General features: G+C 41.4%; 3 protein-coding genes across 6 annotated transcripts; 2 read left to right on the plus strand and 1 right to left on the minus strand.

Moving 5' to 3' along the window:
- The first annotated feature begins 2293 nt into the window (after positions 1-2293).
- On the plus strand, positions 2294-9271 carry LOC115136313 (GDH/6PGL endoplasmic bifunctional protein-like). Of its 4 annotated transcripts, XM_065027000.1 has the most exons (6): positions 2294-2401; positions 3193-3282; positions 4496-5171; positions 5280-5397; positions 5539-5808; positions 6070-9271. In XM_065027000.1, the coding sequence occupies exons 3-6, from the start codon at positions 4521-4523 to the stop codon at positions 7416-7418; spliced, it is 2388 nt and encodes a 795-aa protein (XP_064883072.1). In that variant the 5' UTR covers positions 2294-2401; positions 3193-3282; positions 4496-4520; the 3' UTR covers positions 7419-9271. The 4 variants fall into 4 exon arrangements, with proteins under 4 accessions (XP_064883072.1, XP_029527763.1, XP_029527769.1 ...); XM_029671903.2 differs by lacking the exon at positions 3193-3282; XM_029671909.2 differs by lacking the exon at positions 2294-2401 and having other exon boundaries at positions 2408-3282.
- Positions 8580-11881, minus strand: LOC135574807 (uncharacterized). Its single transcript, XM_065027006.1, has 6 exons — positions 11227-11881; positions 10769-10831; positions 10562-10641; positions 10028-10158; positions 9831-9897; positions 8580-9719 (listed from the first exon to the last, which is right to left on the minus strand). Exons 1-6 carry the CDS (start codon positions 11307-11309, stop codon positions 9640-9642), a joined length of 504 nt encoding a protein of 167 aa, XP_064883078.1. The 5' UTR covers positions 11310-11881; the 3' UTR covers positions 8580-9639.
- LOC115136345 (retinoid-binding protein 7-like) lies at positions 11763-13485 on the plus strand. Its single transcript, XM_029671938.2, has 4 exons — positions 11763-11965; positions 12554-12732; positions 12972-13073; positions 13173-13485. Exons 1-4 carry the CDS (start codon positions 11893-11895, stop codon positions 13224-13226), a joined length of 408 nt encoding a protein of 135 aa, XP_029527798.1. The 5' UTR covers positions 11763-11892; the 3' UTR covers positions 13227-13485.
- Positions 13486-13901: the final 416 nt, after the last annotated feature.

The following is a 13901-nucleotide window of genomic DNA, read 5'->3' on the forward strand; positions in this document are numbered from 1 at the left end:
CGAATAACAAGTATATTGTTCACTGCATCATCAGTAGCTTGCATCATCAGTAGCTTGCTCAAACTGAACCCGGCCCAAATTGCACACTGCAGTCAGGGGTACTTGGATTTCGGCGTGTTATCCAGTAAAAAAATATATATATATATATATACAAAAGTCAGTAGCTAATGAGGAGCTGATTTCGGCGGTGTTTGTTGCTGATAGCTAGCACTGGGACAAGCAGTAACATATTGCAGTAGTCAGACACGACATGAAGCACCGATATCGTTGGATCCTTCATTTGTTTTTGCACTGATGTTACACAAATGTTTCAGAACAGTCGGCCCTTTGAATGCTACTGTTATATATCTAACATGAGCTTGCAGGGGTTGAAATCTAACTAGCTAACGTTACATCCTATCCAACCTGTAGTCTGATGTGTTTGGTTAGCCCGCTAGCTAATATAGCCAATGTTAGGGCAAGCAAGGTTAGGACTTTAGCTAGCCTGTTGTGCTAGCGACGATGCTAACCGTTTAGCTAGCAAGCTAAACATTTGGCTAGCTGGCATCAAACGTATAGGGTCACGTTAGTTACAGTTTGTTGAGGGTGAATTACATTATTCAACATATTGCTAGATTTTTATTTAACTAGGCAAGTCCGTTAAAACCACATTCTTAACGGCCTAGGAACAGTGGGTTTACTGCCTTGTTCAAGGGCAGAACGACAGATGTTTACCTTGTCAACTCGGGGATTCGATCTAGCAGCCTTTCAGTGAATGGGCCAATGCTCTACCCACTAGGCTACCTGGATAGCCAAATTACTTTATACTATTTCTAGTTAACTAACAACAGCGAAGCTAGTAACACAGTCACATTGGCTAGCAGCATGACATCATTAATATTCTGGAGGAAGTGGAAATGCTGATTTGAAAGTGCGAGGCTTCAGATACAATTGATAAAAAGCTGTCACGACGTGCGCGCTGCTGCTCTGTCTCCTCTCATTTACGTGACTCCGCTTCCATCCGGAACTCTCATGTTATTTAGCGGTGTAGCCAGACCTCACCTTGACCTACCCTCGCTAAATCTAGTTGACTCTCCAATAGGGAAAATATGTTTCTCCTTGCTCCGTCAAAACAACAGATCTAGACGTGCTTTATTTCAAAGGGATATTGTATCCATTCCTTATGTCACAAGTTACTGGAATACATTGGTCACTAATATCTGTTGGAAAAAGTCTGGTTATTACCACACAAATACTTGCTTGTTAATTAAGAAGGCCAAAGAGGTCTCTTTCAGAATTGATCCATAAGTATTACCCTGCGAATCATTACCTTAAGAAACTCAAACACTTTTTGTGTTGAGCATCCAGAAACGGTTTCGCATTTATTTTGGCATTGTCTATATGTAAAACAATTATGGAAAGATATTCACAGTTTTAGAATTGTTAATATTCTTGATTACTTTTGTTTGTTATGGGAGAATGTGCTGCTCGGTTTCCTTAACCGTGATAAAGAAAAACGATTTTACTTCATAAATCTAATTGTGCTAATGGCAAAATGTCTTAAAACACTCTTCCGTGTTTTCTATAAGGAATTTGAGCAGTACATTAAGACCATTCTACATTCTTCTAATAAGAAAGCTGTTAAAACAATCAATATGTGTGTTTCTTTTAAGGTCTTTGTATAATTTGTAATTTGTTGTACCCCCTAGCATATGTTATCATTGTCTATTTATGTACTTATTGTATGTATACAGACTTTTCTACATTGGTAATAAAAAAATAATACTAATAATCTAAATTTACGTGACGCAGCTGCCTGCTACAACGCTCTCAATCACACACATCTCTCCAACTCTCCCCACCAGTAGACCAATTTCAGGAAAACTGCACACATGGCAACCCTGACCATACGCATTAAACAGATACAGATTTCACAAAACAGATGTGGCAACCCGGAAACGAGAGAAAGGTCTATCTACAAATTAGATATAAATATGAATTGCGATTTATTTTGTAGGCACTAACAAAGCCTACGGGAAAAAATGAATGGTGGTTTTGGATAAACGCCTCAAGTAAGGTCTCAGAAGCCTGAGTGTGTGGATATGTTTATTTCGACGTTATAAAGAAACACACTTTTATAAAACAATGGCAACAGTTGCCGTGTCGATCTGAGCCTTGCTGTTTGAAAACCACTCTAGTGTCCGACTTTCTGTTGTCACAGATGCACCTCCCCCCAACTTCACATCTCCCACTTTTGTCGGTTGCTTAAAAGCCACTCAAACACCCCCATGGTTTTATCGCGAAGCGCATGTGTCACGCTAGCCTCCGCTGTCACGTGACTCTGCTCTAGGACGTTGTCTATCTTTTGACACAAATATTGAACGATGGGATCATTCGTCGAGCTCGACAATTGCGGGAACAGGTACGCCACAATTCCATATAACGTTAGTGTTTAGACTAGGTTCGATTGAATAGTTCGAGTGAGAGGGATTTGGTATAGAAACTGACTTTATTGTGATTTTAAATGGACAGAAAAGCTTTTGTTTGGGTAACATTGTATCCATCAACGGCATGCTGTGGCTAAAGTTATAATACAGCTAGCAGGTGGAACTGTCAGACCTATTGTATGGGTATAGATAGTGATGGCCATGCACATTAGCGCACATGGTTTTCAATAGGGGCTTTCACGTGACATTGCAACGCCATAAGCTACGGTAGAGAGGACACTTCATGACAAGTGCATCGTATTTGAGGGGGTCTTTTCTTTGTACATTTTTTGGTTTATCAGACTAAATGGAATAATTGTAGGAAATAGCATCCATATGATTTTTTATTTCTATTATTTCTTGTTATTTATTATTCAATGCCTATCCTATAGTTTGGATGAAGTGGATAAAGACACTAGACAGAAGGGGTTTGTTAAATCATTTCAAATTATATTGGTACACATACACATATTTAGCAGATGCCATTGCGGGTGGGGAAAAATGCTTGTGTTCCTAGCTCCAACAGTGTAGTAGTATCTAACAGTTCAGTATCTAACAGCTATCTAACATTATGATGGCCTTGAGATGAAAGGTGTTTTTCAGTCTCTCTGTCTCAGCTTTGATGCACCTGTACTGACCTTGCCTTCTGGATGATAGCGGGGTGAACAGGCCGTGACTCAGGTGGTTGATGTCCTTGATGATCTTTTTGTCCTTCCTGTGACATCAGGTGCTGTAGGTGTCCTGGATGGCAGTTAGTTTGCCCCTGGTGAAGCGTTGGGCAGACCGCACCACCCTCTGGAGAGCCCTGCGTTTGAAGGTGGTGCAGTTGCCGTATCAGGCGGTCATACAGCCCGACAGGATGCTCTCGATTGTGCATCTGTAAAAGTTTTAGGAGCCAAGCTGTTTTGAAGCTGGTGTAGAAAACTGAAAGTAAGATGCAAAAAAACAACCTAGGAACTGGAAGCATAGAAATGATGCACATAGAACATATCTACCACTTCTTTAACTTGCTTTCAATGAGAATAACATATCTATAACTCACATTTATATGTGAATATGGTCAGGTCTCCCCAAAAGTTACATATTGCAACTTCAAAAGTGTCTTAAAGAAGGCTTTGGTTACCCAAAGTTGGAAAAGTACATTTATGTTCACACCGAATGACCCAGCCTATGTTAATCCTTATTTTAAAAAATGTATTTGGCTATTGTACATTAACATTGCAGGTAGGTCAACATCCTGCAGCCAGAGCTGTGATCTTGGTGGTTTTGGGATAGCACAACTCCCAAATCTTGACTCACTATCATGTATCAGCTAAAACTGTTAGTGTCCATCCATACCAATAGTATGATTCACAGGAGAATTCAGTGGCAATGACCTTTGTTGTTTGCTGTGTAAACTTGATCAAAACTAGACTATGATTTCAGATGTTTCGGTAAAGTTACGCAAACCATTTACGGTAGATGCCTCCTCTGTGTATCTTGTCAATGTTGACTTTACTCCTTTGAATGGGTTCAATCTAGAAACCAGTGTTTCTCCATTGATCTGTTGTCTCTAACCTTCAACCCAAAACATGTAGGCCTAAAGGTTCAACCACAATACAATGAATGCGGAAATGTGTAGAGAACAGGATTGGCCTGTTATCTACTGACAGAGGAGTTGCCTCTGCCACAATAAATAAAGACTTAATCTATCTATGACACAGACATGTAGGAGGGTGACTGTAGTAGGAAGGTGGTGGTGTCCATATGTTGTAGTTCCTGGTATAGCTAAGAGCTGACCATTTCCACCCACAAACCAAATATGCCACAGTATTAAGAGTAGGCTAGGCTGCCTCCCAGAAATCCTGCTTGCATTGGCAGAAAACCAATCCACGACTGCAATCAATGTGTGTTTTAAGCCAGTGAATCAGCCACTGTGATTATGGGTTAATAAAAACTGAATACTTAGCAATCCAAACCAAGTCTGTAAATCACCATTTTGAAGTTATTGCTGATCTGTCTTGCTTTGTCTCTCTCTGTCTCTCCTGTAGGAGCTGATCTGTGTTGGACCAGAGAATGTGGAAAGTTGTGTGGGCAACACTCCTGCTCCTGGCCACTGTGTGTGCCCAGAGAGGCTATGCCAAGGAGACCAAGGGAGCGCCGAAGGTGGGGCACGTGTCAGTGGTCATAGTGGGAGGTACAGGTGACTTGGCTAAGAAGTACCTGTGGCAGGGCTTCTTCCATCTGTACGCTAACCAGGTGAGTAGCGGCTACAGCTTCTCCTTTTATGGCGGAGGCCTGTTACCCAAGGATAAGGCCACGCCGTTCCTGTTTGAGGCGCTAAAGGGAGTGGTCTGCCCTCGGGAGCTGTCTGTGGAGCGCTGTGCCCTGGTGAAGGAGCAGTTTCTGAAGCTGGCAGAGTATTGGCAGCTGAAGACTTCAGAGGACTACCAGGCCCTGGGCAAACACCTGACAGAGCAGCTGACGCAGGAGGGCATAGTGGAGGCCGGCAGGCTGTTCTACCTGTCAGTGCCAGCCTTCGCTTATGCGGACATTGCAGAAAGGATCAACAACAGCTGCAGACCGACCGACGGGGCGTGGTTGAGGGTGGTGCTGGAGAAGCCGTTTGGCCATGATTTCAGTAGTGCCCAACTACTGTCCACTCAACTGGGTACCTCCCTCAAGGATGAGGAGATGTACAGGATCGACCACTATTTAGGGAAGCAGGTGATGTACCAGGCCTCCTTATCAGTCCGCCGTAGACATTAAACAGAAAACTTTGCCCGTGAGGCAGATCTTTGTTTGAATTCTATTGTTTGCTTTTGTACTCAAAAGGTTGTCTCTAAGATTTTGCCATTCAGAAGGGAGAACAGTAAGCACCTGGATCCTATCTGGAACAAGCACCACATTGAGAGAGTGGAGATTGTACTGAAGGAGACCCTGGATGCCAGAGGTACTGTGTGGTCCCAGAGAACTGAGCATTTCATTTTTTATGTTCGCTTACGCATGTGTAGTAACCCAATCTATAAGACTGTGATGGTGCCAGTAACATCACCTGTCATGAGGTGTTTGATTTACCCTACTTTTGTCACAGGTCGTATTCCCTTCTATGACCAGTACGGTGTGATCAGAGACGTGATACAGAACCACCTGACTGAGGTCATGACCCTTCTAACCATGGGGCTCCCAGCCAACTTGAGCGACGTGAAGGAGGTCCTCAGGAACAAGCTGAAGATCTTCAGTGCCTTGCAGCACCTGGACAGGAACTGTGCTACCATTGGTCAGTACCAGAACTACAATCTAGAGGTACAGGAAGAACTGAACAAAACAAAGGAGTATTACAGCCTCACCCCCACCTTTGCTGGTAAGTGACATGAGAAAGTTTTTCGCTTTGAGCCTGTGCATGAATAAAATAAGTTGTCTGCAGTATAACAGGAGGAATTTGTATTGACATCCTTAGTTATTAGTATATGACAGAGTTAATCAGTAAATTCAAGTTACATTTTTGTCATTTTTGTGCATCTTTTTTTTTTTTTTTTTTGACAGCCATATAGATAAGATACGATACATAGATTATTTGGGGGGGTTTCAGTGATGAAACATACTTTTTGTTTTTCTATTTCAGGTATCATGGTGCATATTGACATAGCCCAGTACGAGAAAATGCCAATCATCTTGACCTCAGGGAAGATGCTGGATGAGCGCTTAGGCTATGCTCGCATTTTGTTCAAGAATGACATCTTCTGTGTCCAGAGCCATAACAGCGTCCACTGCAAGCCTAAGCAGATTGTGTTCTACTTTGGCCATGGCACTCTGCAGTACCCAGCCATTCTTGTGAGTAAGAACCTGTTCAAGCCAGACCTGATGGACACTGAGTGGAAGGAGATAACGGAACACAAAGATGTCAGTGTATTAGGTATGCCCATCTCTGACTACTATGTGCTGACACCAACGGTGCAGAGAGAGGCTTACGCAGAACTAATTTCGCACATCTTCCAAGGCCGGAAGGACAGCTTTATCAGTACTGAGAACCTGCTGGCCTCCTGGGGTTTCTGGACTCCTCTCCTGCACGGTCTGGCCAAAACCTCCCCCCGCCTGTACCCTGGGGGAGCGGACAATGGCAACATGCTGGACTTCAAACTGTTGGGACGGGAGGTGACCTTCGCCAACGAGGCTGTTGTCATGATCCCCCAAGACCACATGGGCGGGTCTGGTGCGGAGAGCTTCCAAGTGATGCAGGGGAAGTACCGCAGTGCTGAAATGGTGTCTGCCTGGCCCGAGGAGCTCATTGTGCGGCTGGCCGCAGACCTGCAGGCTTCAGCGGAGAAAGCGGTAAGGGAGGGCGGCCGCTTCCACCTGGCCCTCTCCGGGGGCTCCAGTCCCCTAGCTCTGTTCCAGAGGCTGGCCCGCCACCACTACTCCTTCCCCTGGAGGGACACCCACGTTTGGATGGTGGACGAGCGATGCGTGCCTCTCACAGAGTTGGACTCCAACTTCCGCACCCTGCACGACCACCTGCTCCAACACGTGAAGATGCCCTATTTCAACATCCACCCCATGCCTGTGCAGATGAACCAGCGGCTGTGTGTGGAGGAGGATAGTGGAGCGCTGCTCTATGAGAGAGACATCAACCAGATGGTTAATGCCTCCAGCTTCCACTTTGTCCTTCTAGGAGTGGGCTACGACGGACATACCGCCTCCCTCTTCCCAGGCAGCAAGCTTGACGCCCATGGGGACAGTCTGGTAGCCCTCACCGAGAGCCCAGCCAAGCCTCACCAGCGTATGAGCCTCACCCTCAGGGCTATCAACCAGGCCCAGAAAGTAGGTGTGCTGGTGATGGGTAAGAGCAAACATGAGCTGGTCACCCAGCTCAGCCGAGTTAAGGACAACCCAAACAAGTGGCCCATCACTGGTATCCGGCCGACCAGTGGCAGGCTAGTATGGTACATAGACTATGATGCTCTTTTAGGATAGCAAACAGCTGCTTTTGGCTCTGTGATACTGTAGCAATGAAACAATGTACATTTAATTGGAAATTAATGATTTGCTGTAATTTTACTATTTTGCTGTATTTTGACCAAGAATGTAAAGTAATGATGAAGGTTCTGTTGATTCTGGGCACCTTAAAGTATGGAAGTACATATGGTATACTGGCATATATTTTATTTTTCAATATACAGGATGTAGGGGTGTGTGTGTGTGTGTGTGTGTGTTTACCAAATGGACATCTCAGGAAAGCCAAGTGGATATGGAAGTTTGTTCGTCTTTAATCATTACTCATGATCTGAATAACTATTATATTTGGTTGTAAAAACAGTATACATTTCACATAAAGCTACCCATTCCAGACTGAACCAGCATAGAATAGTATTGTTGAAAGGGGACTTTAAAACTGTGAAAGACCAACAATTTTGGTTCAAATTTCATTCAATCAAATATGCCCCTATGGTAAATGGATTTGAACCTTTTGCTCCTATGGTCGACAGATAATGTAGTCTATAGCCATGTATCATTGTATTTGCCAATTTGAAATAAAAATGCATAATGTACTGTCCAGTACATTTAAATGGCATAAAAAAGCATATTATGATCCATTGCTGCCTTTGTTTTAATCTATGCTTGTGGATAAAAAATAAAATAACTCAATTATCTAATGTATTATTTGATATCTATGTGAAATGTACAATTTCCACAGCCTTTGACCCCTAATGTGTGTATTCTCCCCTATGAGCCAGCCCAGTAGTTCCTAATACTTCCTCTTTTAAAGACATGCTCCGGTACTTTGGTGACTTAGAAATGCTTTTTTTAAACCTCTCGCTTTGGGCTGTATGTGTCAATCTGTAGATAGCCACAAAATCCCTAGTTTGAAAGTGATTGTTTTCTTGTGCAGTGCTATTTTCCCTACATTTCCCCCTCTTGGGCCAGCCCCGTAGCAATTTGAGTCCTAGCCAATGAGCTTCAGCCCCTCACATTTGAGTGACAGCTAGCAAGAGGCCTGGCCGGCATTATCCAATGAGGTTGCAGGGTGGGCCCAACTTCTCAGTGGACACAGCAGAGAACGAGAGAATGAGCAATGATGTGGTGCACATGTGTTATGTTGTATGCAATTTCCGGGGACTACTTTTGGCTCATGAGTGCTACTTTCAGAACTACTGGCTAAAATGTATCAGAGAATCTCTTAATGTGAGTGAAATGGTGCTTACAAAATGTCGTACAAGTACAGTGAAATGCTTAACTACGTTGTGACCTTCCAAAACAAAAGTAATTTTTTTGATACTGTGAGTCTATTCCTTTGAGACATCCTTCACTGGCATTCACACAGATCTGCTCACTGCACAACATTTGATTTGAAAGTGTGTAACTAACTTGAGTTCATAGATGTTTTATTTGTGGATTGAATTAGGAGTTCCTCTTACGTAAAGGGCCTTTTTTTAGGATATCGAAATGGATTTCAAAATGGGTTGATGAAGTTTAGTTCAACCGCTTCACTGCGTTGCCTTAATTCATTTTACGGACAGGTGTATGTTAATATATATGTATTAGCTGAAGGTTATTTTGCCTGGGAAAAATATGTAATTAGGTTTCACTTTGATGTTTGCACATACAAATGTTATAACACCTGATTATTCTGATTGCTGTAAGTGAAAGTGTGGTTTGTTCCTTATCACTCTGAGGTTCAAACAGTCTATGAATAAATTATTTACAATTGTTTATTTTTATAAATATGGGGACCTAAACACCATTTTTCTACATACTGTACACACATGGAATTAATGTAACAGTTAATCACTGTTTTACCACAAGGAAATAAACTACAGCTTTCACAACCCTTTCTGCACAGATGATTTCTTTTTAACTGCGATTTCAAACAAAGGAATGTTTAAGCAGAAACGTTGGGTACTTGAAAAATGTATATGCCCCTTGATGATAGTGGTAGCCATTTTTAATAGTTCATTTGACACTCAAAACGGAGTAATTGAATGTAAATAAACATATGCCCACCGATTGATTTCAAGTGTATCAAATTAAGGAAATGGGATATGTAAATTCACTACATACTACACTTGTCACTAGTCATACTGTGCAACAGTATCGCTTGCTGGTGGTAGACTGGAAACAGCATCAATTATAGATGGATGGGTCTATGGCGCATATCTAATTGCAACCTGGAGCAGCTGTATACTGGTTGGACTAGTTAGCCATTGTTCCCTCTCTGGCAAGGCCTGGGTAGCCTATTGGTTTTTACCCAGAATCCTCCCTTCACCAAGAAGAAGGCTGAGAAGAAACATAAGCATCAGTTCTGTAATATGTGCATTATTACTACTGCAGGAAAGATGATGTGTCTGGATCAGAGAGATTAGAGGATATGTTGTGGTGAAGGCCTACCTGTACTCAGGATACAAGCCAATGATAGAATAAGGGACAAATAGTACAGCTCAGGAGTTGTTTTTGCCTGCGAAAGGAGAAATATTCAAATGCTTTATGCATAATTTCCATTGGAGCATTAAAACCTCTTGACCATACCATAATGCCAACCATTTTATTAGTATTGAACAATTGGGATATTCTCAAATGCTACTTACACACTGTTGTGCAGTCAGAGTCAGGACGATGGTGCATAGTCCCTGGACAAAAGATACAAGTCCAAACCCATGGTAGGCTGCCCTGAAGCTTTGGGGCACTGGGTCTATCAGTGTGAATGTTACTGCAAAACCTAGTCAGGAGGCAGAGTTTCAACAGTCAAACCCGGTGCCAATGAACCTGTGTCTCCTACCATTTGTAGATGTGTGATAAGTGCTTTCCTATAACTAAAATATGTATACATACTCCATACATACATTTACATTGTTGCAATGAGACGCAATATCCAAATCAGATTAAGCTGTGGGGAAGATGGGAATGAATCAAGCGCATTTCTACTGCCATCTGTCTTTCATCATAATCAAATCAACGTATGATCTTGGCTAAAATAACATGATCAAACATGGCCTTTCACAAAAGTCAAACAATTGCGAGGAGCACACCCCATTAAAACTATTAGAAATAGTTGCCAAGACATATTTACAAAACAGGATGTACAACCCTCTATACTTATGAGTAGATGTTCTCTAGCCTACCTGTTGCCATGAAGGACATGATAATGAAGGCAGTGAGATTGTTCAGAAGAGGCTGCTGGCAGTATCTAGAGGATTTGGGCCTGAGGGATTTAAACTCTCAATCAGAAACGTAACATAGTACACATGTAACATGCAGTCAAAGTGAATTCAAATGTGAAGCTTTTAGTAGAAAAATATTGACATATTGTATCGTTTGCATTTACTTACCTGGTTAGCACAAACAATTGAGGGATGAGAACTAGTGCCACAAAGACTGCATTAATAATTTGACTGAAAATAAAACGTTTATAACACTGGAGTTAGATTCATGCTCAGTTAGAATAAGGCACGAATAGAAAACATACATCAAGGGTTTATTATCAGTTAGGATGTTTTGTACACATTCTCAGCTAAAAGCTGAATTGCAGAATAGGGGCAAAATAAATGAAAGACAAAAGTAGATAACAGATATAGAATGAAGCCTAGTCTTGACAGCTTCGGATGGTGCATTTAATAGTACAGAAAGACAAAAAAAGAAATCACCATCAGATCATGTTTGACACAAAAAGTAAACAACAAAAGTAGAATGCTAACTAGTTATCATTATCATAGACACACGGTAGAAATTAGACTCAGACCCAATCTCTATGGCTCTGTGACTCGACCGTTACATCTCCAAAACTTACAATTTTAACCTTTCATTCCTTGGAAGCCATCTGCTGGTATGATATGCCATGTATACTAAGGCGTAATGTAGCATTGTCAGCATCGATTTTGAAGAAACTCTGCCAAAGAAGTGAGAGATGATGGGTTTTGATGACACATCCTTTCCAGTTCTGACTACTGTGAAAATAATCCCCCAGCCACGCGTTGCATCATATACCCTGGTGAGTCCATGCGTGGCCTTCACTGGCCTGCCTATAGGGATCAGATTTCCTCAACCGAACATTACCGTAAAAAATAAAATAAAAAAACTGGGGTTATAGTTGTTTTTGATTGCGGGTGCGCTCTAACGACCTTGAATGAAACGGCATATCATTCTCATTTATAGTGGCCCTTTACATTGTTGGAAAGAGAGCAACCAACGAGTGTGTACATGCGTTACAGCCTATTCTATTTGCAAGCGCTTATCTCAAATGTTATTTCGTCATATAATTGTGCAAAAAGTCATGTTCCGCCCTCCACTGGGCTACTCTCTCCACTCTATTGTCCAAAAATAGCTACCAACTATGAAAGATGACCCCTGCCCTATATTAACACGCCATAGGACAACACATCCCAGAGACTTTAAATCGGTTCATTTAACAACTGCTTTCAATTGAAGTTTTGACAGTGCCACACGAGGATTCACCATGCCTATCGACTACAGTGGCACATGGGACATGACTAGTAATGAACACTTTGAAGGTTACATGGTTGCTCTTGGTAAGTTCTCTCTTTACTTGTTTATTGAAGCACACATTTTCTCATGTTTTTAGGCAAGTGACTTTGATTGCATTAATATGGCCTATTTCTTGATTATTCATTAGCTGTTGGTAATTCATTCATGCGTAATGACATTAGGCAGTGTGCAGTTTCATTACACTGAAATTCATTTTCTTTGATTCATTTATTAGGTACATTTTCAAACCCATAACATTTCATACTTTTCATTTCCCTTTTCTGTCAATAATTCAAAACACACATTTTAATGTTGTAGATAATAAAATGTATGTGATTGGTATTGTCTGGATCTCTATGATTCCTTTTTTTATGTATGGGGGCACATGGAGGGAACCTGTGTCAGAATGACTTCAGATGTCAATTCCTTCTATCTTCATCAGTAGCTATGAATTCTTAGCCTGGCAGTCTTTTTTAGCTAACATTCCACTCCTTGACACTCATTTGACAAATAACAGACGTGTTGGAGTTAGGATTCATACCACAGCCCACCAGTAGCCTATTGAGAATAGATTGGAATGTTCAGTCTCTTTGGATGTATTTGTAACACATGCATCATTTATTTCCTTACAGGCATTGATTTTGCAACACGCAAGATTGCAAACATGTTGAAGCCTCAGAAAGTGATTGAACAAGACAGCGATTCTTTCACCATCAAGACACTCACTACCTTCAAAAACTACACAGTCTCATTCAAGATTGGGGAAGAGTTCGAGGAGGTGACCAAAGCCATGGATAACAGAAAAGTCCAGGTAAACACGTGTAATCTGAAGGGCGATGGTATTTTATCATTGATGTCATGATTATCATGATGATTACAACCATTTTTTTTTATGTTGCTCCTAATTGCTTATTGAACTGTGGGATTCATTGGAGCAACATGTAACAGAACTATCCATATGCCTATTTCAAGCCAGCTGCAGCTACTTCCCAGGTGTTTGAAAGTTATTCTACACTGCACATTTTGATAAAACGCTCTGTTTTATAACAGACGCTGGTCAACTGGGACCATGATAAACTAGTGTGCGTTCAGAAGGGAGAGAAGAAGAACAGAGGGTGGACGCACTGGATAGAAGGAAATGAGCTCTATCTGGTATTTTGCATGTGCTCATATCTACGTTTTAACTACATTGGTGACATTGACAAAGCATTAGTAGGCATAACTGTTTTGCATTGTTTCTATCTCTTATAGGAACTCACCTGTGAGGATAAAGTCTGCAAGCAAATTTATAAAAAGAGTGCTTGACCATGCTTTCACCATAATATTTATGCAACCTTATATTTTTTAAATATGCTTCAATCATAAATGTATCACTAATGTGATATGCTCATGGTACACGTGCTTTGAGTAGCCAAAGAATCTGAAGAAAACATATTAACATCATTAATAGAAATAGCAAATGGTAATCATATGCTTGATGTGCATTGAGGATTTGTAATGTATTGTTATTTTTGAGTGACTTGATAGTTCATGATTATCTACAATAAATGTGATTTACCCACTACCATGAATAAAGCACTGGACCATAATTCAAATGTATTGTATCGTGTTGTAATACTCCAACCCAGCAGGTGGTGCTGTAGGCCTATTGGTTTGATTGAATGACACCATCCAACTTTTCAAGTTTACTGCAATTAGATTTCTCATAAAGATGGTTCCATGTTAACAAGCCCATTACTTTAGAAACAATTGTACATGTTCTGTAGTTTTCTGTTTTAAATATCATCTGGTGAAGAAGTGTATTCCTCGAGTAAACCGGTGTGGTAGCTGCTATGTATGCTATCCACTAACGTTTCTAGCTAGCTAGCTGGCTAACATGACAGTGTCAGCAGAAAATGTCAACAACAATGGACAAGGAGGAAAGAACTTCAAGGGATCAAGTTGAGTGCATTGGGCATTGGGGGACATCTGTATAACTGG

The sequence above is a fragment of the Oncorhynchus nerka genome, linkage group LG2 (assembly GCF_034236695.1).
Source record: "Oncorhynchus nerka isolate Pitt River linkage group LG2, Oner_Uvic_2.0, whole genome shotgun sequence".
NCBI classification, from domain to species: Eukaryota; Metazoa; Chordata; class Actinopteri; order Salmoniformes; family Salmonidae; genus Oncorhynchus; species Oncorhynchus nerka.